Genomic DNA, 27877 nt, shown 5'->3' with positions numbered 1-27877 from the left:
TAACTTATCTGCAACTCGAGGGCCTCAATCAGCTGCGACTTGAGTACAACTGGAATTAAATCAACCCAGAACTTTACATTTGTAAAAAGGTGGAAAATAAATTAGGAAGAAATTATCCAAATGGTCCATTGTCACAAATCGGCATTAGTCGAGTGTTGGAGGTCCATTGATACCTCTGCTTGTTACAACACTGGCTCTGGGAATATGTATTTGATTGCATGATAGTCCTTAAAGAAGCTCCCTGCAAAGTAGATATCGACAGGGAGCATTTGAAAATGTAAGATGAGGTTTGGCATCACAGGAGTATCAGCGAGTTGTGTTTCAAGTGACTAAGAAAGGATAATGAAAATGCGCAAAAACAAACAAGGACAGCCATGATGTGGAATGGATATACGCAATCCAGACAAACTTTCAACAAATCTGTCAAATAGGATAAATTATCCCAAAGTATGTTCCGGTTCCTAGAAATTTGTGAGCAGTGATCAGGACATCATTAAAGCATTTCTCCATGAGGCTTACCACTTGTGTAGGTATTGACATAGTACCTCCGGCCCTGCGGTGACATGTAACACTGCCAACCATGCGGCAATGGAGTGTGAGCCATTTCCTCAATTTTCTGAGAGCTTACTGGTCCAGGTTTCTGTCAAAAAAACACACACATAAATGTTCAGTTATTTTACCTTCACGGCTTGACAGCAAAACATTGATTCCTGCACAATAAATGTAATCGATTTTGTCAAACCCAGTAATAGATCATATTCTGTTTCCATGTACAGCTCGTTCTAGCTTATAAATAATAATAAGTGACAATTCAATGAAATTCAAGTCAATTTAAAAAAGGCTAAAGTTGTGATGGTCTAAGATTATTGAATCAATGTGAAGTAGTACCCATTTAATGCAATCAGACGTCTACTGTTTCATATTGATCCAGCACTAGATTTGCTTAGGCAAGTGTGGTTATTAACAGGACTTAACTTTGGCAGGCACCATCCATATCTTAGCCCAATGATACATTTTCACTGGTGATATGGATTATGCAGTCTAGCGATTATCTTTTATTATATTGCCCAAGAGTATTGTGCGTGGTGTCAGAGGTTGATCAGTTGAGAGGTCATACTTTTATGTTGCATGTGAAATGCCATTACTCTTAAAAAGTATATAATTGGAACAAAGTGCTTCGGGATTGTAAAAATTCCTAATTAACATGGGGAAGATTGATTTAAAGTACTTTTTCTTATCATGGTTAACAATTATAATGCTTTCCTGGATGCCTGCTTCACAATTGAAATTACAAGATTGTCAAGAGACAGTGAACAAAAAATGTTGACATTTATTCCAGAATTAAAGTGATCAATATATTGCCAGAAAATGGTGGAAACAAGACTAAAGGTGTGAAGACAGACCCAAAATGCTGGAGTAACTCAGCGGGGCAGGCGGCATCTCTGGAGAGAAGGAATGGGTGACGTTTCGGGTCGAGACCCTTCACCAAACTGATGTCAGGAGAGTGGGTAGTACGGAGATAAAATGTAGTCGGAGACAGTTAGACTGGTCGGAGAACTGGGAAGGGGTAGGGAACGGAGAGAGAGGGAAAGCAAGAGCTACTTGAAATTGTGAACTCAGTGCTACTAAAGTTGGCTACTAAAGGTGTGAATGTCTAGATAGGTCACATGTGTGGAGAAAGGAATAAAGTTAATGCTTCAGGCCAAAGATCAGAGTTGGGGAAAAGGAGAAAACCTGTTTGATTTAAGTTGGGGAGAGGCCGAGGATCAATAGATTGGGTGATAAGAGATCTCCCTGATAAAAGGAGGTTATGGTTGCCAGGGGACCAAGCAGCACACAAGGTGATACAGGCAATAGTTTAATGGGAGAGGTGGGTGGGATGAGGGGGTATGGGGAGGGGTGTAATTAGGGCTGACAGAACACACAAGACTGGAGCAAAAAAGAATAAGGGTCTGAAGAAGGGTTTCGGCCCGAAACGTCGCCTATTTCCTTCGATCCATAGATGCTGCTGCACCCGCTGAGTTTCCCCAGCAATTGTGTGTACCTAAAGAATAAGGGAGTTCAACTGTTGAGATTTTGAGACCAGAACTGTTTCAAATGGCAGAAAGGTTGATAGCCAGACATTTGAGATAAATTAGTAAGAGCTCATGTTCATAAGTAAAAGGAGCAGAATTAGGCCAGGGCTGATCTATTTTTCCCTCTCAACCCCATTCTTGGTTTCTTGGTCCTCCAAAATATTTCAAATGCAATTTAAACTGGAGGTGGTGGAGGGAGGACTTAAACCAGAAAGAGTTTTTGGGAAGAAAGAGCTACCTTAAATTTAGTTGCATCTGGTTGGGTAACTATGGTAGGGTGAAGGTACACAAAATTGCTGGAGGAACTCAGCGGGTGCAGCAGCATCTATGGAGCGAAGGAAATAGGCGACGTTTCGGGCCGAAACCCTTCTTCAGGTAGGGTGAAGATTATTCCATGCTTTAATTGTGCGGGGGAAGAATGAATTGCTGTAGACATCTGTCTTGGTAGCTGGTATCTCAAATTGGATCGAATGTCATCGTCTGCTCCTAATTGGTTTGGGTTTGGTAATCTATGTTGAGCTGGCCATTTAACATTTTGTAAAAACAGGTCAAACGGTGAGCTTCACGTCTGTCTTGGAGAGGGTTCCACCCCAGAGAATTCAGAAGAAGCTTATCTCCTGGCTTCTCCCATATCCCTCGACACCCATACTAATCACAATTCTATAAATCTCTGCCTTTATCATGAGAGACCCCTTCCACCCCTGCAACGGACTGTTCCAGCTGCTACGGTCAGGCAAACGCCTCCGTTGCCATACGGTGAGAACAGAGAGGTTGAGAAGGAGTTTTTTTCCCAGAGGCCATTCGGACTGTAAACGCCTATCTCACCAGGGACTAACTCTACTGAACGTTTTTCCTTCCATTATTTATTATGTAAAAGAATATGTGTGTTATGATTGTGTTTATAGTTTGTTTGGTTGTTTGTCTTTTGCACAAAAGTCCGCGAGCATTGCCACTTTCATTTCACTGCACATCTCGTATGTGTATGTGACAAATAAACTTGACTTGACTTGACTTGACTTTGAAATACCCATTGACTTGGCATTCTGGGGCTATGAATTCCACACATTCACCACCCTCTGACTGAAGAAATTCCTCTTCATCTCCTTCCTAACGTTACATCTTTTTATTCTGAGGGACTCCCACTCGTGGAAACGGCCTCTCCATATCCACTCTATCCAGGCCTTTCACTATTTACTAAGTTTCAATGAGGTGTCCCCTCATCCTTCAAAACTCCAGTGAGTACAGACCCAGTGCCATCAAACGCTCATCATGTTATCTCAATCATTCCTGGGATCATTCTTGTAAATCTCCTCTGGACCTTCTCCAGAACGAGCACATCCTCCCTCCAATATGGGGAGCAAAGTTGCTCACTATATTCCAAATGCAGCTTGACCAGAGCCTCAGCATTACATCCCTTTTTTATATTCTAGTCTTCTCGAAATAAATACGAGTATCGCATTTGCCTTCCTTACTACCAATTCCACTTGCGAATCAACTTTTTGGGAATCCTGTACCAGTCACCTTGCACCTCCGATTTCTGTAATCTCACCCCATTTAGAAAATAGTCTATGCCTTTATTCCTACTACCAAAATGCATAACGCCATAGTTTACTACGCTCTGTTCCATCCGACTTCCATGTCCACTCTCCCAACCTTTACAAGTTTTTCTGCAGAGTTTTTGCTTTCTCTACACTACCTGCTCCTCCACCCATCTTTGTATCATCTGCAAACGGCCACAAAACCTCCAATCCCCTCGTCCAAATCATTGCAATGCAACATGAAGAGTAGCGGCCCTAGCATCGACCCCTGCAGAACTCTGCTAGTCACAGGCAGCCAACCCGAGAAAGCCCCCCTTTATTGCCACTCTTTGCTTCTGCCATCCAGCCAATTTGCTATCCATGCTAGTATCTTCCCTCTGATACCATGGACTCTCATCTGTAGCTGCCTCACATGTGGCACCAGAAAAGGCTTTCTGAAAATCTAGGTGAACAACATGCTCTGACTCCCCTATAGACATGATTTTGGACAAATATAATTGAAAGGTTATCAAAACACTGTCAAAGGAATCATAACATTACTGGTCGCTCTACCATCCCCCTTGACTCCATCCAATAACCCAAGCAGTCTTTCCAGGTGCGGCAGAGGTTCACCTGCACCTCCTCCAACCTCATCTATTGCATCCGCTGTTCCAGGTGTTAACTGCTCTACATCGGTGAGACCAAGCGCAGGCTTGGAGATCACTTTGCCCAAAACCTCCGCTCAGTTCACAAGAACCAACCTGATCTCCCAGTGGTTCAGCACTTCAACTACACCTCCCATTCCGAATCCGACCTTCCTGTCCTGGGCCTCCTCCATGGCCAGAGTGAGTCCCACCGCAAATTGGAGGAGCAGCACCTCATATTTCCCTTGGGAAGTTTACACCCCAGCGGTATGAACATTGACTTCTCCAATTTCAGGTAGTCCTTGCTTTCTCCCTCCTTCCCCAGTTCTCCCACACCCTATGTCTCCACCTCTTCCTTTCTTTTCCTGCCGCCCCCCCCCCCCCCCGGCATCAGTCTGAAGAAGGCTCTCGACCCGAAACATTGCCTATTCATTCGCTCCATAGATACTGCCTCACCCGCGGAGTTTCTCCAGCTTTTTTGTCTACCTTCGATTTTTCCAGCATCAGCAGTTCTTTCTTAAACATAACTACTTTCTATTACTTTTCCAATTTTAGATTTTAAAATCATCTTACTTTGGTTCTTTTTGAAAAACACTGTTGGACAAGTAATATTCACAGCAAGGGAATGCATGTTTTAATGAAATCAGATTTCCTGCAATGGTGTAAAATTACAATTCTCACGTCAAACGTATGCTAGCAACAAAATTAGATATTTATGGGAAAATAACATATTTATTAAACACTGATATTTACATGATTAATAAAAAATGTTTTACGTGCAAACATTTTTGATTTTTAGTTTAATAGGACAATATTAGTTGGTTGCAGAATCTCTCATAAATTAAGTTGATTTCTTGTTGAAACTGAAATGGATTTCAGTCTGTAGGTGTCCAAGGGAACAAGTGTTCTCATTGCTTTGGCGAAAACAAAACAAGATATTTTTTGAAGATAGACACAACAAGCTGGAGCAACTCAGTGGGTCAGGCAGCAACTCTGGTGAAAAGGAATAGGTGACGTTTCGGGTGGAGACCCTTCTTCAGTCTGGCAGTCAGGGGAAAGGGAAACGAGAGATATAGGCAGTGATATAGAGAGACATAGAACAAATGAGTAGGTAGCAGTGAAATAAATTGTACAAGCCTCAAGTATATTCACACAACACAACTGAACAGGAAGCAGAGATGAAGATCAGTTTGACACAATATCTTAAGCAGATGGGCTCAGGTTTGCTGACTATGGAGCAATTGTAGGTAGGGCCAAATTTATAATTCACAAAACGTACAGGAAGGGCTCCACTGCGAGAATTTGTCAACGCCCTGTGCAAACTCAATGGGCACAGTCTTCCTGCCAGACAGCTTTTGAATATTTCAACACCGTGCATTTTGTTCTCAGATTAAATTCAGATTTTTTTTTAAATATTTGATTAATAAAATATTCACCCAGGAAAAATCAACTGTGAAACATGCTGTGGATTCTACACATTGCATATGTTCTTGTAGTTTCATTTCAACCAAAGTGCAATTGTAAGGGACTCAACCCGAAACGTCACCTATTCCTTTTCTCCAGAGATGCTGCCTGTCCCGCTGAGTTACTCCAGGAATTTGTCCATCTTCAGTTTAAAGCAGCATCTGCAGTTCCTTCCTACACATGCAATTGTAATACTCAGAGTATTACAAAAGTGGTATTAAAAGCTGCCCAAAGTTCATCTCAAATAAATAGCACATGTGTTTCTGTATAACAAGATAAATTCCAGGTTTTTATATCGAGTTCCACAAAAGAATCCCAGGGGCCCAACAAATTAATCAGATTTGGGGCCAGATGAATCATGCATCAAAAATGTATTTAATTGCAAGCAATGGTGTTTTTTAAAACAGTAAATTGCAGAATTTAAGAGTCATCTGATGAGGACTTGAATTGACTCGGCATAAAAGACCATGGACCAAGTACTGAGAGAATGGATAAATGCAGAAAGAAACATAGAAACATAGAAAATAGGTGCAGGTGTAGGCCATTCGGCCCTTCGAGCCTACACCGCCATTCAATATGATCATGGCTGATCATCCAACTCAGTATCCTGTACCTGCTTTCTCTCCATACCCCCTGATCCCTTTAGCCACAAGGGCCACATCTAACTCCCTCTTAAATATAGCCAATGAACTGGCCTCAACTACCTTCTGTGGCAGAGAATTCCAGAGATTCACCACTCTCTGTGTGAAAAATGTTTTCCTCATCTCGGTCCTAAAAGATTTCCCCCTTATCCTTAAACTGTGAGAAATAGGCAGTGTGGATGAGATGGGCTTAAATAACAGAAAATAGTCAATTTCATGCAAACCAGTGAGTGTGCATTAGTCATTAACATAAATCTCTTTAACCAAAACACCAGAAGAGGAAAGAAAATTTTTAATAAATCATCGCAAGCAACTTCCTGCTTTGAGTTGACTTATCAACATAACTGCAAACTACTTCTAACTAATTTAGGCACTAACTAAAATGCTGGAGTAACTCAGTGGGATGGGCAGCATCTCTGGAGAGAAGGAATGTTTTGGGTTTGGGTTCAGTCCGAAGAAGGGTCTCAACCCGAAATGTCACCCATTCCTTCTCTCCAGAGATGCTGCCTGTCCTGCTGAGTTACCCAAGCATTTTGTGTCTATATTTGATGTAAATCAGCATCTGCAGTTCCTTCAGATTCTAACTAATTTAATAACATTTCTATTTTCACATTCATGTGAATTTGCTTCATCCTTCATTATTTTGCAAAACCTAATGTATTGAGTATTTTAAGCTATTTTTGACTCTGGTTAAGCAATAATTGTGAATATATTACCAGCATTTCATGTTTTTTCTGCAGTGGGAGCAAAGTGTTCGTATCACCAATGCTTCACAGGCTATATAATTGTGTCATTTATTTATGAGCTCAGGTTTAATTTAATAAATGTTTGCTATCTGGTATTTAATTTGGTGCATTTTTGATTATGACAAAAATCACAGCATTTTAATTACTATTCCAATAATGTGTTTAATTTAAATAACAATATCAGGCAAGCAAGCAAACCCCCAAGATTCTCTGACATTTTTAATATTTGTACTTTTGATTACAAAGGGTGCAAAACTCCCCTCGCTTGGGCATTTAGGCTCTCAAGATTTACTACATAAATGTACTGCAGACAGGATGGAAATTAGTACGTACTAATGTGACACCAAATACATTAGCACCAAATTTCACAGAGACATTTTATCCCTCAAAGTTCTCTTTAAAATTGGTGAAATTATTTGACAAAAGTCCATAAAGGATTTGTGGTCCATCACCACCTTAGTCAGGAAACAAGAGATAATAGAACAAATGTGTGCTTTACTTTGTTCAGCATCCAGCCATGTTCAATGCATCCGAATGACTGTCTTAACATACATTAAAGTTTATTCCTCCCAATTATGTCTTTCAACACAAACATTGCTGGAGATGAATAATGGCAATCCAATCCAATAACATCAACACAAACATATCTCACCTTCTACTTCTGTGCAAAATGATGAACGTTATAAGAGTACATTCACAGCCAGTTCACAACATGAACAATCTTGCTCACACTTATCAGCATTGAACCTTTCCACACTGTGCTTCCCACGACCGAGGCAGTTCGGATTTTTATACTTTTGTCCCCAACACATTTATTTTTAAGAAGTGCAGTGAAACCCTCGTACGAACAGACCATAGGGGGGGGGGGGGAGATGGTGTCCATTATTGCCGAATGTCCGCTATATCCGAGTAAGGTATTATAGTTGTATGTAGCAATAAAAAGAACTGCAGGTGCGGGTTAATACACAAAAGGACACAAAGTGCTGGAGTAACTGAGCAGGTCAGGCAGCATCTCTGGAGACCATGGACAGGTGACTTTGGAACCGTTCTTCAGACTGATTCAGTCTGCTGAGTTATTCCAGCACTTTGCCTTGTTTCAACATAAGACTAGGCGCCGTTGCCACTGGTCTGTACCAGTGAGCCCGTCTTCACCGGCTCATGTTGTTGTCCGTGCCTGACAGCGCTTTCTTCAGGCCGCTGCCAACGGCAGGACACGCTTGGTCACCGTGGGGCTTCCTTCCCTCTCATCTGCTGCTGCTTCTTCCAGTCAGCCGTTGCTTTGTCCACTCCCTCCTCCACCACCACCTCCTCCTCTTCCTACTCCCCCACATTATAAACGGGTCTGTTAAACCGAGGGTTTACTGTACATACTCACGTTTATGTCTACGATATCTTGATCGTTTCTTGAATCAGTTGGAGAAACACAACAGCAAGCTCTCATGATCTGAATTTCTAATGCAGAATGTAACCACGTTGGACAATGTGGTCAGAGAGACTGTTTCCAAATCCCTGCTTTAAAGGATATAAACAGGGTTGTACCCAACTAAGAAATGCCAAGACTATTTGGTCATTTTCAGGCAGATTACAACATAGACTCCAGTCACCCCACCTACTTGACATTCTTTCCCTCCACTTCTAATAGTTTCATTTCGATAAAAAATATTTTTACAAGCATGCTTTCTATTCTTTGACTGTTTTTACTCCCAATTGGCCATAACTGTGACAGGGTCATATCCCCTCCGAAGATTACAAACTAAATCTAGAGACTGACAATGGTGGGACGGGTTATGACACAGATAGCTGGCAGGACAGTCTAAGAACGTGTCAATGATCAGCCAGTGGAATTGAAAGCTATTTGGTGTTGGGGTGGGCTACAATGACAGAAACTGCCAAGAGCTACAATTTAACCTGCTGCCAAAGTTGCACAAATTCTAGCCAGGAGAAAAATAAATTACATTATAAAAATGGTAGGCAGATAATAAAACGAAGCAAAACGGACAGGTTAAAGAGAGAGTAGATGGATAAGAAATCAAAATGGGAGTAAATTAAGGTCTTACATTGACATTAAAAACACGCACATGTGGAACAACGCATTAGAAAAATCAGTAACAATCAAATGAAATTGTTAAAAAAATTAAAAGGAAAATTAAACGTCTTTCCATTTTGAAATGGACTTTTTCTGATTGTACCTGCTTTAGCAACACAGACATATACATCAATATAACTCAAAATATCATCATTTCAGAATAGGCTAATCTCTAACAGCAATAAATCTCACTGTGCGAAAAGAGATTTAAGTTGTGTTAGCTTTTCCAATTCATTTTTAATTAGTGAAATACAGGACTTTTAAATAATTAATTGCTAGTTTCCCTTCAAGTCCAAAATGTATTGAACATGTGAAAGACCTTTAAAATAATGAAAAGTTGACTTCAATATTGTTGGATCAATATAGCACATTCTGTGGCAAGTCAAGACCCACTTCTAAATGTTTTAAGTCCGAATCAAGCATTTCTCCAGTTCCTTTAGTCTGAAGTAGGGTCTCAATCTGACACGTCACCCATTCCTTCAATGCAGAGATGCTGCCTGTTCCGCTGAGTTACTAGAGGATTTTGTTTCTATCCTCTCTGCACTATCTGTACACTTCACCCATAGATTTTAAAATTCTAATTTTCGTGTTTGCAGCACCCAGTGACTCCAAGGGACCTTCTCCAAACCTTGTATTTCTCATCTTGTACCTTCCTGCTGTTTGCATTCTCCATCCAAATTTCCAACTGATCCACTTCCAAACGATACACCAGAATAGAGATGAGTTGGAAATTTGGGCAGAGAAATGACGTGGAATTTGAGCAGTACAAGTGTGAGGAGTTTCATAGTGGGAGGTCAAATACAAGAACACAGTATGTATAGAGTAAATGGTACTCTTGCTCTTGGGAGCAATGAGGTACAAAGAGGTCTTGGGGTGCAGGTCCATAGCTCTTTGAAAGTGGCAACAAGTGGACAGAGTGGTAAAGGTGGTCCATGCTTGCTTTCCTTTATTGTTTAGATTTTTAGCTCAGAGATACAGTGCGGAAACAGGCCGTTCTGTATCGCACCAACCAGCAATCCCCACACATGAACACAATCCTACACACACTAGGGACAATTTACACTTATACCAAGTAGACAAATCCAAGCCAATTAACCTACAAACGTTACAAACCTTCGGAGTGTGGGAAGAAGCCAAATATATCAGAGAAAACCGACGCAGTTACGGGGAGAATGTACAAACTTTGTACAAACAAGCACTAATAGTCGGGATCGAACCCGGGCTTCCGGCACTGCAAGTGCTGTAAAGCAGCAACTCACTCTACTGCTGCGCCACCGTGCCGGCCTTGATCGGGGCATTAACTATAACAGTTAGCAGGATATATTGCAGCTGTGTATTGTTTTAGAGTTGCAGCATGGAAACAGGCCCTTTGGCCCACCAAGTCCATGCTGACATCAATCACCTATTCACACTAAGTTCACAGTAACCCACTTTCGCATTCACTCCCTATACACACCACAGGGGCAATTTACAGGCCAATTAACCTAAAAACTCCTTGGGATATGGGAGGAAACAGGAGCATGTAGAGGGGTGCAGTCACAGGGAGAACATAGAAACTCCACACAGACAGCACCCAAGATCAGGATCAAATCTGCCTCTCTGCTTTATCATCTTTGTTTCATCTCTATTCAAATTCTCCCCTCTTGTAGCCCAGATATGTTGATTTTTAAAATGGTGCCGTATAAGGGTTAGTTAATTATACATTAATATTTTCTGCACTGCCATAGCAACATTAAAAAAAACCCCAGCACAAATAGGAAGGAACACTCACTGCTTCAACGTGTATGCCAGAGTTCTCACATTTTGTACTCAAGCACATGTACTCAAGCACAGAGGGAAGTGATCTCACTCACATCAGTTCTCTAAATATTGTGGCAATATTTATTCATAAAGGCAGGGCATGGATATGAGTGGCCCAGGACAATAGTGAAATTCACCCGGGATAGCAGTCAAAACAACCAACGGCAAGTGAGCAATCTACTCACATGCAGTTCGATTTACACTCCCATTTAATAAAATAGACAAATGGGAATGCAAATTAAGCTGCTGCTGCACCATCACTTCGTGAACATCACTTCCACCAAATGCGATGTCTGTGTTTTGAAATTGAACGGGCGATGAGGAGGATGTCAGAGGTTAACAGAACAACTGATGGTTCAGCATGAAGCTTGGAAAGGGATTTCCTGAATAGGAACTTGTGAAACGCAAAGCAAACCTGATAGTACCCAAATATCAGCATATCCAAGGTTGAAGAATCGACGTTGTTTCTGTGTGTGTCGCTGTTACACAACAACACAGGGTTGTTGAAGATGATTACACTTTGCACACTGCTTTGGCTTCCTCGCTCTGATATAATGACAAGCTACAGCATTCTTCAACATCTTGCTTAGACAGCTTTTCTACATGGGCGAGTATAGATTTCAAAAACAACTCATTGAACTGTGAGAAAAGGATCATCACTGAAGTTCTTCCATCCACACAAGAGAGATATATTTTATTGAAGGCTTCAGCACAGATGCTGAAACCACAGTAGATTATTCATTCCGCCCTCGTCCAAATAATTTAGTGCAACTAAAGTGCCACGATCACCACAATAGTTGAAATAAACTGCCCAGTACAGATTAGCGTTGTGTGGCTTAATATAAATTGTTTACAGTTATTTGCACAATTATGATGAGATACATTTATAATGAAATGTCTCAAATGCATGGAAAATAAATCCTGCCACTTATTGCATTTTCTATAGTCTGCCTTGACTCCAGCATGCGGACTAGTTTTATAAAGCTCACAACAGATATCAAACTGTGCGTAGAATGGCTAGCTTCTCTCCCCCAATCAAACTAATCTCCCATTATCAGATCACAATCAGTTTATACAAGGGTTAACTATTCACGCCTTGAAGTAACCTTCTGCCATAACTCAAATCATTATCGAAAACCTACCACAATGTCTAAAAATCTTGTAGATCATCTTGGTTGAATTCAATATGAAATGACTCAAAAAAAGAAAGTTGACTATGTAAAACAAAAAATCTACAAAAATAAATCACTGGATAATACCTTGAATCAACGGACCACTAGTGAGGTCTTACCCCCAGCAAACAAATGGGCAGCGCCTCTTTGCTATGCAAAACTAAGGGTCTCAGATCAAACATTATTTCAAATGGTGTGGATTTTCAAATTCCCATTATCCAAATATCCAAATATCCACTGTTTGGAGGAAGTCGGTTAATCAGCCCATCAAACAGACAATCTGACTGCAACCAAATTCATACCTAACTCCCAGTAGCTTTTTATCACTTGCTAATCTCAATAGACAATAGGTTCAGGAGTAGGCCATTCGGCCCTTCGTGCCAGCACCGCCATTCAGTGATCATGGCTAGTCATCCCCAATCAGTACCCCGTTCCTGCCTTCTCCCCATATCCCCTGACTCCACTATTTTTAAGAGCCCTATCTAGCTCTCTCTTGAAAGTATCCAGAGAACCGGCCTCCACCATCCTCTGAGGCAGAGAATGCCACAGACTCACAACTCTCTGTGTGAAACTCTTTGTTTCCTGTCTGCCAATCACTTCTCTATCCATGTCAGCACTCTACCTCCAATACCACGTGCCCTAATTTTGCCGACTAATCTCCTATGTGCGACCTTATCAAATGCTTTCTGAAAATCCAGGTACACTACATCCACTGGCTTTCCCTTGTCCATTTTCCTAGTTACATCTTCAAAAAATTCGAGAAGGTTAGTCATGCATGATTTCCCCTTCGTAAATCCACGCTGACTCGGACCGATCCTGTTACTGCTATCCAAATGTTCGGCTATCTCATCTTTTATAATTGACTCCAGCATCTTCCCCACCACCAATGTCAGGCTAACTAGTCTATAATTCCCTGTTTTCTCTCTCCCACCTTTCTTAACAAGTGGGATAACATTAGCTACCCTTCAATCCACAGGAACTGATCCTGTGTCTATAGAACATTAGAAAATTGTCCCCAATACATCCACGATTTCTAGAACCATGTCCTTAACTACACTGGGATGCAGACCATCAGGACCTGGGGATTTATCAGTCTATCCAACACCATTTCCTGCCTCATATGGATTTCCTTCAGTTCCTCCGTCACCCCAGATCCTCTGGCCACTACTATATCAGGACCTCTGTACCTATGACCTAAATACATAATTAATGAGAAAGGTTAATTTCTCTTGACATTGCTTCCCATGGCAACAACAAACACAATGGAAGTGATGGTCATTTTATAATTCTGCACACTGCAACTGAAAGGTAACCCTAATTATGCAGCCTCTTCAACATCACCCTCCCACACTCCTGCCATCAAGTGGCTGAACAGCACTAGATCTGATTCATGAACAATGAGCATTTGATAGCTCTTCTAGATTATCAACGTTGACACCATCAGCACTTTGTACAAATGCAAACTTTAATACAAGGGTTTTTCATCATGTTTATTGAAATAAATTGCCAACTCAAAATTTACATTCAATGGTCTACTAATACTATTTGTGGATTTGTGGCATTATTCAGCAGAATGGAAGAAATCAGGACCCCAGGTGCTGGACACAAATGCTCTGAAAGCAGCTAATTATTAACAGATGTCTTAATCAGAGCTGGACTAATATCTGCTGATGTGAGCAACATCTGGACAATAGAGATCATACAGAAATCTGGAACAAACCTTGACGTTTTGTAGGCATTTTAGAGAAGGATAGATGAAGGATCCGAACAGGTATTGAGATGTGGGGCAGTTGAGGATAAAACAGTAATCTACAGAAGAGGCTTGATGGACTGGTTGTACAGGTTTGTGATCTCCGTTTGTAAGTGTTGAAACTAAATCTGAAAGGCATTTTTAGTCAATAACCCACATTTTTTACAAATAACCATTATTGCTTTCTTTAAATAAAAGTTGCTGTTATCTCTAATTTTGATAAAATCTTTCAAACTGCTTACACATCCCTCAAACGTTGTCGTCTGTTCAAGCTCCAGATTCATGTAAATGTATTATGCATCCACAGACTTATACTGCTGGTATGTAAATTCAAGATCACTGTTTGGATGATAAAGGATGTGCTCAACGTCAATTGGTCCCAATGACATTTGAGAAATGTGTAAGAAGGAACTGCAGATGCTGGTTTAAACCAAAGATAGGCACAAAAAGCTGGAGTAACTCAGCGGGACAGGCAGCATCTCTGGAGAGAAGGAATGGGTGACCAAAGAACATTTGGGAAATCTTCCATTAGTTCAATTACTCTTTCAAAATAGCTAATTCTGCACCAACATTTGCAACTGATGCTTTAAAACACTTTCTATAAAAGTTAATTTATTGTTTAAAAAAAAACATAGCTTGCAATGAAATTCATTTTTGATGCAAGATTTATCTGGCCCAAAATCTGATTAATTTGCTGGGCCTCTGGGATTCTTTTGTGGAACTCAATATAAAAACATGGAATTGATCTTGTTACACACAAACACATGTGGTCATATATGCTATTTATTTGAGAATAACTTTGGGCAGTTTTAAATATCACTTTTGTAATATCCCATGTATTACAATTGCATGTGTAGGAAGGAACTGCAGATGCTGGTTTAAACTGACGATAGACACAAAAAGCTGGAGTAACTCAGCGGGACAGGCATCATCTCTGGAGAGAAAGAAAGGATCATGTTTCAGGTCAAGACCCTTCTTCAGACCCATTCTTTCTATCCACAGAAAGCCTTGTTGCTTTTCACTTAGTATGGCTGTCTGGCAACTCAAATTTCACTGTACCTTAATTGGTACATGTGACAATAAACTGGCCATGAAACTTGAAGCACAACCTGGCAATTTAACCAGCTTAGAGCTTAGTCTGAAGAAGGGTTTCGGCCCAAAACGTCGCCTATTTCCTTCGCTCCATGGATGCTGCTGCACCCGCTGAGTTTCCCCAGCAATTTTGTGTACCTTAGAGCTTATACATAGTATGTGTTTGGGGACACATGTTCAAGGTGACATTTATTAGACTGATAGGAAATGAACTAATCCCCTTTTAAGAAATGCACTGACTTTCTTTAGATACAAAAACCTGGGAATACTTTTTCCACCTTGTTCTTATGGAGTGAACTACTGAGAATATTTATTGAAACAATTTGATATATCTAACAATTCCTTTCACCTTAAGTGCAAGCATGTTATGGATAAAGGAGCCGGATTGAACGCACAATACCCTGTCACTGTTAGTCAATATCTGTTAGCAAACAAGATTACATCAAAAACCCTGCTTCTAAACAGAGGCAAAGCCTGTGAATAAAATTATTCCTTCGTCTGTTCCACATTTTAAATGATGTGGAAAAACAAACAAAAATGTTCAAATAATGTAATTGCAGCTTCAAACCTGACCCACATGGATGGTTTGTTTCAGTGGAGCTGCAATTTCATTTCATGCTCATTCCATGCTCTCTGTAACAACCCTGACCAAGTAACTCATGGTCACTTCATAATCACCACTTCAGAAATGTTACAACAGTAAGGAATAAACAAAAGGCTTCAAAAGGCATTTTAAACCTTTGAACACATTTTGAAACTTGTTTGTGGCAATTAAATTCTTAAAATACCGCAAATTTAAAGTTTTAAGTTTAAGTGTGCCTCTAAGAAAAGATTGCACCATCTGGTATGACTTTTGATACATTGCTGTAACAGGCACTGCTGTTAGTGGAGAGGATAGAAATGTCAATGAGCTTGAATGTACATGGAATACAGGAGAGAGAGAGAGAGAGAGAGAGAGAGAGAGTGTGTGTGTGTGTGTGTGTATATGTGTGTGTGAGTGTGTGTGTGTGTACATGTGTGTGTGTGTGTGTGTGTGTGTGTGTGTGTATATATATATGTGTGTGTGTGTGTATATATATATATATATTTATGATGTATACATGTGTTGTTGTATAATCTGTGCGTGTCTGTGCGATGTGTATGTTGTATTGTTGTTTATGATGTGTTACAAACTACTGAGTATTATGTTTACATTTCTATTTTGCTGCTGCAGGAATTTCCGTTTTGGGAAATATGGCAATAAAATACTCTTGACGTTGTGACTGAGATTGTGATACCATCGGGGGGCTATGTGGACACGAGAAGGCACATCAATGTTCTACCTATCAAAGCATGCGTAGAAGTCATCGAGTTCACCTGGGAGTGATGCTTCACTGTTGCTTGCGCTGTCCCCTGGTTTTGCCTGTTAGGAAATGATGGTGTGCACGTCCTGCCACACGGCTGTCGAACATCTGCCTCATCCTCCAGTTTAGATCGAATGTCCTTTTTAACCTTTGTGATGGCCTTATCAAGGTCGTATCTGGCCAGAGACATAGGCTTGACCTTGGGTGATGTTGCCCTCTGTTGAACCTATGACCGCATGGGTTTTCTCTGTGTGCTCCGGTTTCCTTCCACATTCTAAAGACGTGCTAGCTTGTAAGTTAATTCGCTTCTGTAAATTGCCCCTGGTGTGTAGGATGCAAAAGTGGGATAGCATAGAACTAGCGTACGGGTGATCAGTGGTCGGCATGGACTCGATGGGCCGAAGTGTCTGTTTCAACGCTGTGTCTCTAAACTCTGTATCTTAAAACTCAAAAAAGTTCTCAGAAGAGAACAATGGTGCCAAGTGTGAAATGGGGAAGGCACTACATTTGGCACTGTAGTACCAGAGACAATGGATAGGGCTAGAGACAGTGGCGAGTCTATAAAGTACACAAACCACAATGATCTTCAAAATGTAAAGCCAGAGGGCTATAAATGGAAGGGGGGGCGGGGGGGGAGAAATAAGAGGCAAGATGGAAGCCTCACAATTCCAAAGACCCATGTTCAATTCCTTTGCAGAACGTGTGGAGTTTGTATATTCTCCATTTGACTGTGTGCGCTTCCTCTAGGGTTTGGTTTCCTCCCACATCGGTTTGGTTAATTGGTTACAGAATATCATCCATTAGACAAAGGAGTAGAATTAGACCGCCTGGTGCATCAAGTCTACTCCGCCATTTGATCATGGCTGATCTATTTTTCCCTCTCAACCCCATTCTCCTGCCTTCTCCCCGAAACCTTTGAAGCTCTTACTAATCATAGCCTATTAAACTCCGCCTTAAAAATACCCAATGTCTTTCCTTCAGAACCGTCTTTGGAATGAATTCCACAGAATCCCCACTCACGAACAGATCTTTGTGTTACGAAATGTGGGAGAACAATGCCTGGAATTTCAGAAGCCAATACTAATAAACGTTGTTATTTCACAAAGGCATTCGATAGTGTACATAGAGACACCCTGTGGTGAATTCTTAAAGTGTATGGCATCCCAGAGGCTTTCATAAACATCTTCAAGGACCTTTACAAGGGATTCAGTTGCTGCATCAAGGTTGATTCAGGAAACACAGAATTCTTTGATATTGTCACAGGGTTAAGACAAGGTTGCCTTCTATCGCCATTACTGTTTATTGTCACGATCGACTATGCCATGCGGAAGACAAAGAACAGACCTGACTTTGGAATACTGTGGAGAACGGGAAGACACCTCACAGACCTAGATTTTGCTGATGACATTGCACTACTAGCAGAGTCGAGACACACCCTTCAAGAGATGACAACCACTCTGGAGGAGAATGCATCAAAGGTTGGATTAAAGATCAGCTGCCAGAAGACTAAGGCCATGCAGACTGGAGACCAGCAGCCAATAGACCAACTGATAATCAATGGGGAACCTGTGGAAAACGCCACAAGATTTACCCATCTTGGCAGCATGTTCACAGCAGATGGATATGGAGAGGTCGACATCAACTCCCGAATTGGTAAAGCTGCAACAGTCTTCAGACGAATGCAGCCAATATGGTCTAGTGGCGGGATATCCAAGATGCTAAAAATCAAGCTCTTCCAGTCCGTAGTAGTCCCCCCCCCCCCCCTCCCTACAGCCCTCTATGCCAGTGAGACATGGAAAATTAAAGTGAGGATGAAAAATAAATTGGATGCATTCCAACAATGCTGCTTGAGGAAGATCCTGAAGACTAGCTACAGAGACCACATCACAAACGAGGCGATCTACCGGGAAACTGCAACAAAGCCTCTCAGCCAGGACATAGATTCAAGATTCAAGATTCAAGATACATTTAATTGTCACATGTGCCAGATGGCACAGTGAAATGAAATTCCCATACAGCCATACAATAAGAAAATAAAGAACACAACACACTATAGGGTTTGACATAAAACATCCCCACACAGCAGAATCAAAGTTTCCCACTGTGTGGGAAGGCACCAAAGTCATTCTCTTCCTCCACTGTTCCTCGTGGTCAGGGCCTCAGGATGTACGCAGGATGAAATTTGCAGGACATGTACTCAGAATGTCACCAGAACATGCGTCTAAGATAGCAATGGCATGGCAACCTGACGGAAGAAGGAAACGAGGCCGACCAAAACTCACATGGAGGTGAACATTCCAGAAGGATTTGGAAGCCAGTGACGTAAACCTATCGAGGGTGGAAGACGTCGCACATAACCGAACAGAATGGCGAAAGCTTGCTGCCCAATGCACTCAACAGTGTGGGACGAACTCGGTCTAAGTCTAACCACCCTCTGACTAAAGACATTTCTCCTCATCTCTCTAGGTATATCCTATTATTCTGAGGCTGCGCCCTCTGATTCTAGATGCTCAGAAGACCAGAAATATCCTCTCCACGTCCACTCTATCTAGGCCTTTGGTAGGTTTAAATGAGATCCCCTTTCATCTAAACTCCAGCGAGTACAGGCCCAGAACCATAAAACGCCCATCATATGTTAACCTATTCATCCCCTGGAGCATTCTTGTAAACTTTTCTCTGGACCCTCTCCAACACCAGCACATCCTTCCTCAGATATCAGGCCCAAAACTGCAAACACAATATTACAAATGTTGCCTCAGTAGCATCTTCTAAAGCCCTAGTATCACATCCTTGCTATTATATTCTAGTCCTCTCAAAATTAATGTTAACAATGCATTTGCCTCCCCTACAACCAACCAGCAAAATGTAATTCCAAGAAATGCCGCCAAATTCTTTTAAATTCTTTTAAAATACCTATTTATTTTTTACTAATAAGTGTACATATGTGTTAATGGTTTTTCGTGTTTGTATTTTTTTAACCGGAGGAGATGTAATGGAATTTCGTTGCACAGTATTGTGCAATGACAATAATAAACGTATTCATTCATTCATTCATTCATTCATTCATTCATTCATTCATTCATTCAACTCGACCTGCAAATTAACCTTTCAGGAATCCTACATCAGCATTCCCAAATCCCTTTGCACCTCCAATTTCTGAATCTTCTCAACATTTGAAAATAGTTCACGCCTTCGTTCCTTCTGCCGAAGTACATGGCTATACACGTTGCTACGTTGCATTCTATTTTCCACTTCTTTGCCCACTCTCCCGACCTGTCCAAGTCCTTCTACAGCTTCCTTGCTTCCTCAACACTACCTAGTCCCTCCACCTATCTTTGTACCATCTGCAAACTTGGCCATCCAGAGCAGGTGAGCAATAATGGGGTTGGTGTCTTAATGGACATTCAAGAGGCAATGGGCTTAATCTGAACCTCCATAGACTCTATGGGCCATTTAGCCTTTGTTGTAACAGAAAACATGCGAATAAATAAGTCTAAGCAGAATGACTATTAGCAACTGTTCACTGTATTGGTTTAATCACCAAGCTGGCACATTGTCAATATTTTCTTAAGCTGAATTGGTCTTATTCCTCATGGAGTCAGGACTATCTGACAGTACGCTAGGTTTGTTGTATCTGCACCAAGTCATCAACTCCAAAGATCTTTGTTAGTGATGAATAAAACATTACAGGCAAATTCCAAGATCCTTCTGTAATCCAGATGATATCCTCATTACCGAAACAACTCTCCAGAAACCAAGTGCCCAGGGAGGCATTAACCAGGTTACAGAAATACTATCAATTGCTGAAATGGAACAAACATGCATTTGTGCAGCATTAAAGTGTCTAAACTGTGATTCAGAATTGACAAGAATGGATCAAGACCAACCCAGGAGAGGTTTACTGCTGTCTTGGGTGTGTGATAGCCAAGTAATGTTAGGAAACTGTACTCTTTCATTAACAAACTTAAAGCTGGAATCTTAAGAAGGATCTCGAAGAATCTCAAGAAGGGTCTCGACCTTAAAACGTCACCCATTCCTTCTCTCCAGAGACGCTGCCTGTCCCGCAGAGTTACTACAGCTTTGTGTGTCTATCTACTGAAATCTTAAGCAGTAAATAAACTCCTAGAGGAACTCAGCAGGTAGGCAATATCCGTGGATGGAATCAGAATCTGAGGAACTGTTCCGACTCAAAATATCGTCTGGCATTGCTGTCCATAGAAGCTGCCTGATCTGCTGAGTTCCTCCAGCAGTTTGTTTTTTTACTCTTTCCTTAAGTTTTATTTTTATTTTTTAATTTTAGAAATACAGCGCGGAAACAGGCCCTTCGGCCCACCGAGTTTGCACCGACCAGTGATCCCTGCACATTAACACCATCCTATACACGCTAGGGACAATTTATAAATACACCAAGCCAATTAACCTACATGTCTATGGAGTGTGGGAGGAAACCGAAGATCTTGGAGAAAACCCACACGGGTCACGGGGAGAATGTACAAACTCTGTACAGACAGCAGCAGTCGGGTTTGAACCTGGGTCTCGGGCGTTGCAAGCACTGTAAGGCAGCAACTCTACACGCCACCCCATTGCTTCAATGTTACTCAAAGTTTCTATCTGTTTCAGCGAGCAGTTCCTTTCCAGATATTACAAAAAGCAGAGCCATGGATCGGAGGTGAAGACCACTCGAAGGTAGATGAGCTGTGTGGAGCCAAGCTTGGTAGTGAACATTCTCTGGTCCATCAGACCATGTGGAAACCATTCTGGATGGACATGTGATGTCTGCAGCTATTTGCGAGTGTGGTTATCACCCAGTGATAATGTCGGCGCACACTTCCGCCCACCCCCAAACCCAGTGAGGAAACCACCTTAAAGAAACTTTCAGCACTAGTTTCCAGATTTCAAAAGCCCTGGTTTGTTGACACATTACTCCAAATGCAGGCACAAACTAGTGAGGACGATTTATTGGGCCTACATCAACCATTGTGACAGCAGCAATAATGGGGAGTTGGCACATGTGAATCGTTCTGTTTAGTACTATGCACTGAAGCCAAACGTTTCACTGGATACACTCTCACGGCTGCCTGATGAGAAGGCAACACATAGGGCTTTTTGCAAGTTGATGATGATGATTTTCCAGTGACAAAGGCATTGGCAGGTGAAGCAAGCGTAAGAGCCTCTTGCTTAGTGGAGTGAATCAGAGATGGGGGAGAGAGACGAGATTGGATACACATTCAGTATATTTTGTCATGTTTTTTTGTTTACAGGTTCATTATTTCAGGGAAGAGCTGTGTAGTGTAACAGGGTTCTTTCATGTATGTGATTTGATGCATTTTAACAGTCACTGCTGTTAGTTGAAAGTTGACTATGTTTACGAAATAAAATTCTGTTTTATCTCTTTCCATCATTTGCCTGATTCAACAGCAATATCCACCACCTACAGACACCACAGCCTCTTTCCACCTCCACTGAATCATATTACTAAAGATCACGGCCACTCTCTCCATTGCTCCCCTACTCAAGTCGCACAAACTGCTCTTCCTCACCCAACAAACAGCTAAAAACAGACCTTTATCATTGTTACTTGTTCACGCATCTTTCATTCATTTTTCTATATCTCTCTTTGTCATCTTCTAGTTCTCCCGTTTCCCTTGATTTTCATTCTGAAGAAGGGTCTCGACCTGAAACGTCACCCATTCTTTCTCTCCAGAGATGCTGCCTGTTTCACTGAGTTACTCCAGCATTTTGTGTCTATCACTTATAGGAGTTATACACCACAGACATAGGCCCTTCAGCCCAACTTGCCTATGCTGATGTATCATCTTTTGTATCAGGTGCAAATTTCCTAATCTTGCCCTGTATGTTCTCATCCAAATCACTGATATAGATGACAAACAGTATTGGGCCCAGCACTGAACACTGAGGCACACCACTAGTCACAGTCCTCCAGTCCAAGAAGCAACCTTCCACCATCACTCTCTGCTTCCTTCCATGAAGCCAATTTTCTATCCATTCAGTTATCTCTCCTTGAATCACATGCGATCTAACCTTCCAGAGTAGCCTACCACGTGGAACCTTGTGGAATTAAAAATAAATGTTTGAATAAAAAAAGTTATCCCTCAGATTCCCTTTAACATCTTCCTCTCATCTTAAACCTATGCCTTCATGTTTTTGATACACCTACCATGGAGTAATAAGATTTTGATTCTCTACCATTTCAAATCTTATATACTTCTGTCAGCTGCCCCTCAGCCTCCTTCACTCCAAGCAAAGCAAGCATAGTCTATTCAATCACTCTTCATAACTAGAGTCAAGCCTGTTTTTATTATCATCTGTCACAAACAGAACAATGACATTCTTACTTGCTGCAGTATAACAGAATATGTAAACATAGTACACTGTAAACTATGTAATAAACATGATGTGATGCTGGCTGCCTTATTGAGGCAGCGATTCCTGTAAATCCCTTTGATGGATGGGGAGATCAGTACCTGTAATGGACTGGGCAGTGTTCACAGCTTTTTGCAGTCTTCTTCTCTAAAGTCTTCCAATCCAGGCAACATCCTGGTAAATCTCCTCAGCGCTCTCTCAGGCACAATCACATCTTTCCCATAATGCGGCATCTTACATTCAATAAACTCCAAATTGAGGAATTTAGAATCATGGTTTCATTTTGTCCAAAATTATTTCATTCAGGGAATATTGTACTCACCCTGCTTAAGAGAACTTGGACAAAGAGTAAAATAACCTAGGATTAAATAATATCTGAATCTAAGCAGGGGTCCTGCTAGAATTTAATCTATATATTGCAAAATAGCAACTAATTGGCAAGCTTGCTGAGGTAGAACCACCACAAACAGAAGAGCTTTGATCTGAATGATTATCTGGAGCCAAATGATAGTCTTCTAGTTTCGATCGATCATTTGGCTGATTGAACAATCATACTGTGTACCTGTGTGGTTTAGATGACAATCAAGAACTGCCTGCAAAGATCAACCTCATTCTAAATTTCTAGAGCCAGGTGTGTTATATTACAACAAGCTCAACTTCAAAGAGACGTTCTCCCTCTTCGTTGGCAGCAGAGTCAGGGATTGATCATTAGCTAATTGCAGAGCACAAATTTGAGCAGTTGCTAGGATGCTCCTCCAAACCTGCCTTGGGAGCAACACAATAAAATGTGGAATTACCCTGAACAAGAAGGCATTTAAAGCCCTACGGAACATTTTTTGGTGTCAGTGTTAAATGATCAGGAACGACTCCTGAGAGTGCTCAATGTAGTGGTGAAGCTCATTTGCACAATAATTGAATAATCATTCACAGCATCTATAGAGGGCAGTCGGATGAATCTCGACAGCAGCAGTGCTAGGAAAGAAAAATTACATGCAAGTAAAATTAAAAGTGAAATAGATGTCACCGCATAAAAGGAAATAGAATTATAAGAATTAAAAAATGTTTTAAGTAGTCTGAGTCATGAAGGAGCAGGTTACAGGTGGAACTGAAATAAAGTCTTCTCTTCTCTAACTTTGATAATGATAGCACTGTTGGCAGCTGAATCTTTAACGATTCTGACAGTAAGTACAGCAAAGAGATTGAGAACCCTCTACCATGGTGTCAGAACTCCCCGGACTATCTTTGATCGGACTTTACTGGCTTTATCTTGCTCTTATCATGTATCTGTCTATCGTGAATGGCTCGATTGTAATAATGTATTGTCTGTCCGCGGACTGGTTAGCACGCAACAAAAGCCTTTCATTGTACCTTTGTACGTGTGTCAATAAACTAAACTAAAAGATATTAATCTTTAATGTCAGTGAGATAAAATAATTAGTTGTGTACGAAGGAACTGCAGATGCTGGTTTACACTGAAGATAGACGCAAAATGCTGGAGTAACTCAGCGGGACAGGCAGCATTTCTGGAGAGATGGAATGGGAGAAGTTTCGGGTTGAGACCCTTCTTCTGAAGATGCTGCCTGTCCCACTGAGTTACTACAGCATTGTGTGTCTAAGAGGCAGTTGTTGGCCTAAGGAAATGAGTGGCGAAAACAGCCCAGTCCTCATCGATGAAGCTTCAGTGGTTGACGGCTTCAAGTACCTTGGCATCCAATCACCAGCAACATAGCCTGGTCCTTTCACACTGATGCGGTGATCAAGAAAGTACATCAGCATACTTACATTCTGCAGCCAAGAAGATTCAGTATGCCCACGAGGGCTCGTTTGAGCTTTTTCATTGGGTTGACAATTCTTGTACAGCATTTGAAATGTATCTCAGTGTTCTATCCAGGATGAATAATTACATTTCTTTTACAAATCTTCTTGGTAAATGCACAATCCAGATGGTTCTCTTATTTTGGATCGAAACCAGAGGCAGATTCTTTATATCGGACGATGGTCCCATGTCCACCATGATCACCTTGTGGGCAGCACATGCTGGGATTATGATTCCAGTTTCATCTTGGCCAGGAACTCCACCCAAGTATTGATGCGTGCCCAGCTTCTACCAAACCATATTGTCAGCATTTCGTTGTTTTCAAGAAGGAACTGCAGATGCTGGAAGATCGAAGGTACACAAAATTGCTGGAGAAACTCAGCGGGTGCAGCAGCATCTATGGAGCGAAGGAAATAGGCGACGTTTCGGGCCGAAACATCGCCTATTTCCTTCGCTCCATAGATGCTGCTGCACCCGCTGAGTTTCTCCAGCAATTTTGTGTACCTTGTCAGCATTTCCCTCTGTTTCCTCTGCAAATCCATGGTTAACTCATCCAAACCATCCCCTCCCCCGGTTCCTTTCCCTGCAACGGCAGGAGATGCAGCACCTGTCCTTGTGCCTCCTCCCTTGACCCTGCCCAGGGACCCCGACAGTCCTTTCAGGTGAGGCAGAGCATCACTTGCACCACCTCCAACCTCATTTACTGTATCTGCTGTTCCAGGTGTAGACTCTTATTTATCGGCAAGACCAAGCGCAGACTGGATGATCGTTTCGCTGAACACCTTCAGTCCAACTCGGCCTACCCGATCCCCCAGTTGCCAAAAACTTGAACTCCCCTTCCCCTTCCCCCACTGACATTTCTGTCCTGGGCTTCCACCACTGTCAGAGTGAGGCCAAATGCAAATTGGAGGAACAGCAGCTCATATTACATTTGGGCAGCTTACAACCCAGCGGTATGAATATTGATTTACTCAAATATCAAGTAACCCTTGCATTCTCTCTCTCTCACTCTCTGTCCCTCCCCAACACTAGTCATCCAGCTAGTTTCGCTGTCGTCCTGCTTGGTTTCACTATCTGTATCCACTCGTTATCACCTTTTCCGCAGCCAACAATGGACCATTGTGGGGTCCACCATTCCTTGATCATCGCTGCTGGCTTTGATTTGTTATTTTCGTACCTTTCATTCATTTGTTCTTTTGACCTTTTCATACCTCTAGTTTCCCTTTCTCTTGACTCCCAGTCTGAAGAAAGGTCTCGACCCGAAACGTCACCTATTCCTTTTCTCCACTGATGGATGCTGCATGACCCGCTGAGTTACTCCAGCTTGTTGTGTCTACCCTTGGTGCAAACCAACATCTACAGTTCCTTCCACCACATTTTGGTCAAATCGGACCTCATACTGAGGGGAAGAAAGAACCAGCCACCAAAGAATGTGACTTTGTATTTGTTGTGATTCACTCAGAACTCAGTCTGAATGGCTGCTGTTATTCATCGACCTACAGATAGACTGAAGATGATGACGCCATCCATGTACAGAGATGTTTGGGCTTATGCTTCCACTGCATGGGGTAGGTGTCACTCTTATGTCCATACCTTGCTGCAGGATTCAGCAATAGGCTTGATGCAAGTTGGAGGAAAGGACAACATTGCTCACTCTAGTTGTGATTGGAAACCTTTCCTATCCCTTCCATTAATTTGGACTAGACCACTAACATCAGTTTAGAGACGTCATATCCAATTGTGTGATCTTTACCCAAGCCCTATTTTGAGGAGCATGTCCACTATGTACATATGATATCTTAGTCAAGAAGAAACTGCAGATGCTGGAAAATCAAAGGTAGACAAAAATGCTGGAGAAACTCAGCGAGTGCAGGATGCTGCCGCACCCACTGAGTTTCTCCAGCATTTTTTGTCTACCTGTGTTATCTTAGTTGTAGTTTAGTTTAAAGATACAGCATGGAAACACGCCCTTTGGTCCACCGAGTCCGAACCGACCAGCGATCCCCGCATATTAACGCTATCCCACACACACACGAGGGACAATTTTACATTTATACATTGACACCAAGCCAATTAACCTACAAACCTGTACATCTTTGGAGTGTGGGAGGAAACCGGAGATCTCGGGGAAAACCCACCCAGGTCACAGGGAGAACGCACAAACTCCATACAGACAGCACCCATAGGCAGGATCGAACCTGGATCTCTGGCGATGTAAGGCATCTTGTCAAAGGTTTCCTGGTATAATTGATTCAGCAAAGGTCCACATATAAGTACTGTTCATCAATCATTGCCCGAGTGGCACAAGATCTTGTGCCTGGTATGATCTGGGTAGTCAGCTGGCAAAGACCTTGGATAACATCTTATTATCCACAATGAGGAATGAGATGGGTTGCCAATTCTTCATTTTCTCCTTCTCCCCCTCCTGCTGGTGGGGTAAAGTCATGATGCCATTACTCCCACTTCAAGGAGGAGAAGCTGCAGAACACAAAATTAATGGTCCGTGTCTTAATTTGAAAATACTATCTTCAACCGGTCTAAACCTGGATTTTTATCCTATTACCCTGCCCACGAATGGAACTTAAATAATCTGAGTGTTCTCTCTGAACAAACAAGGCAGTGAACCGCTGTTGTTTTCTTAATGCTTTTTCCATTACTTCAGGGGGAATGGGTTCAGAAAATGTCTGTTGTTTGAAGCTGAAATATTTAAGCAAAGAATTGCAAGAGTCACATGTATTTGATTTATTTTCATCCCTGTTCAGAATATTTAGCTGAACTAAAGGCACCTAGGTAAGGTAGAAATTACTGCTTGTTACAGTATCATCAATATTGCAATGAGAAGGGAATAATACATTTTATTTTCTTGCATGTCTGGGTGACACCGTGGTGCAGCAGTACAGTTGCTGCCTTTGGAATTAGGAAAACGGGAGGTGCAACGAGACCTGGGTGTCCTTGTACATCTGTCACTGAAAGTAAGAATGCAGGTACAGCAGACAGTGAAGAAAGCAAATTGCATGTTGGCCTTCATAGCGAGAGGATTTGAGTTCAGGAGCAAGGAGGTCCTACTGCAATTGTACAGGGCCCTGGCGAGACTGCACTTGGAGTACTGTGTGCAGTTTTGATCTCCTAATTTGAGGAAGGACATTCTTGCTATTGGGAGAGTGCAGCGTAGGTTCACTAGGTTAATTCTCGGGATGGCGGGACTGACATACGATGAAAGAATGGATCAACTGGGCTTATATTCACAGGAATCTAGAAGGATGAGAGGAGATCTTAATTCTTAAGGGATTTGACAGGCTAGATACAGGAAAGATGTTCCTGATGTTGGGGGAGTCTAGAACCAGGAG

At 41.8% G+C, this 27877-nt stretch overlaps 1 protein-coding gene across 2 annotated transcripts in view; it reads right to left on the bottom strand.

Moving 5' to 3' along the window:
- Positions 1 to 27877, bottom strand: part of gas7 (growth arrest specific 7) — a 353513-nt gene that overhangs the window by 179284 nt on the left and 146352 nt on the right. Inside the window, exons 1-2 of one of the 2 annotated variants that reach the window (XM_033044097.1) lie at positions 8463 to 8831; positions 520 to 640 (exon numbers count right to left, since the gene is read on the bottom strand). In XM_033044097.1, the coding sequence (XP_032899988.1) occupies positions 520 to 640; positions 8463 to 8528 (187 nt within the window). In that variant the 5' untranslated portion in view covers positions 8529 to 8831. Of the gene's footprint in view, positions 1 to 519; positions 641 to 8462; positions 8832 to 27877 lie in introns of those variants that run through there. The other variant, XM_033044096.1, reaches the window with a different exon arrangement.

Source organism: Amblyraja radiata, chromosome 26 (genome assembly GCF_010909765.2).
Source record: "Amblyraja radiata isolate CabotCenter1 chromosome 26, sAmbRad1.1.pri, whole genome shotgun sequence".
Taxonomy (NCBI): Eukaryota; Metazoa; Chordata; class Chondrichthyes; order Rajiformes; family Rajidae; genus Amblyraja; species Amblyraja radiata.
The sequence above is the reverse complement of the archived record's forward strand: the minus strand, read 5'-3'. Positions and strand labels throughout refer to the sequence as shown.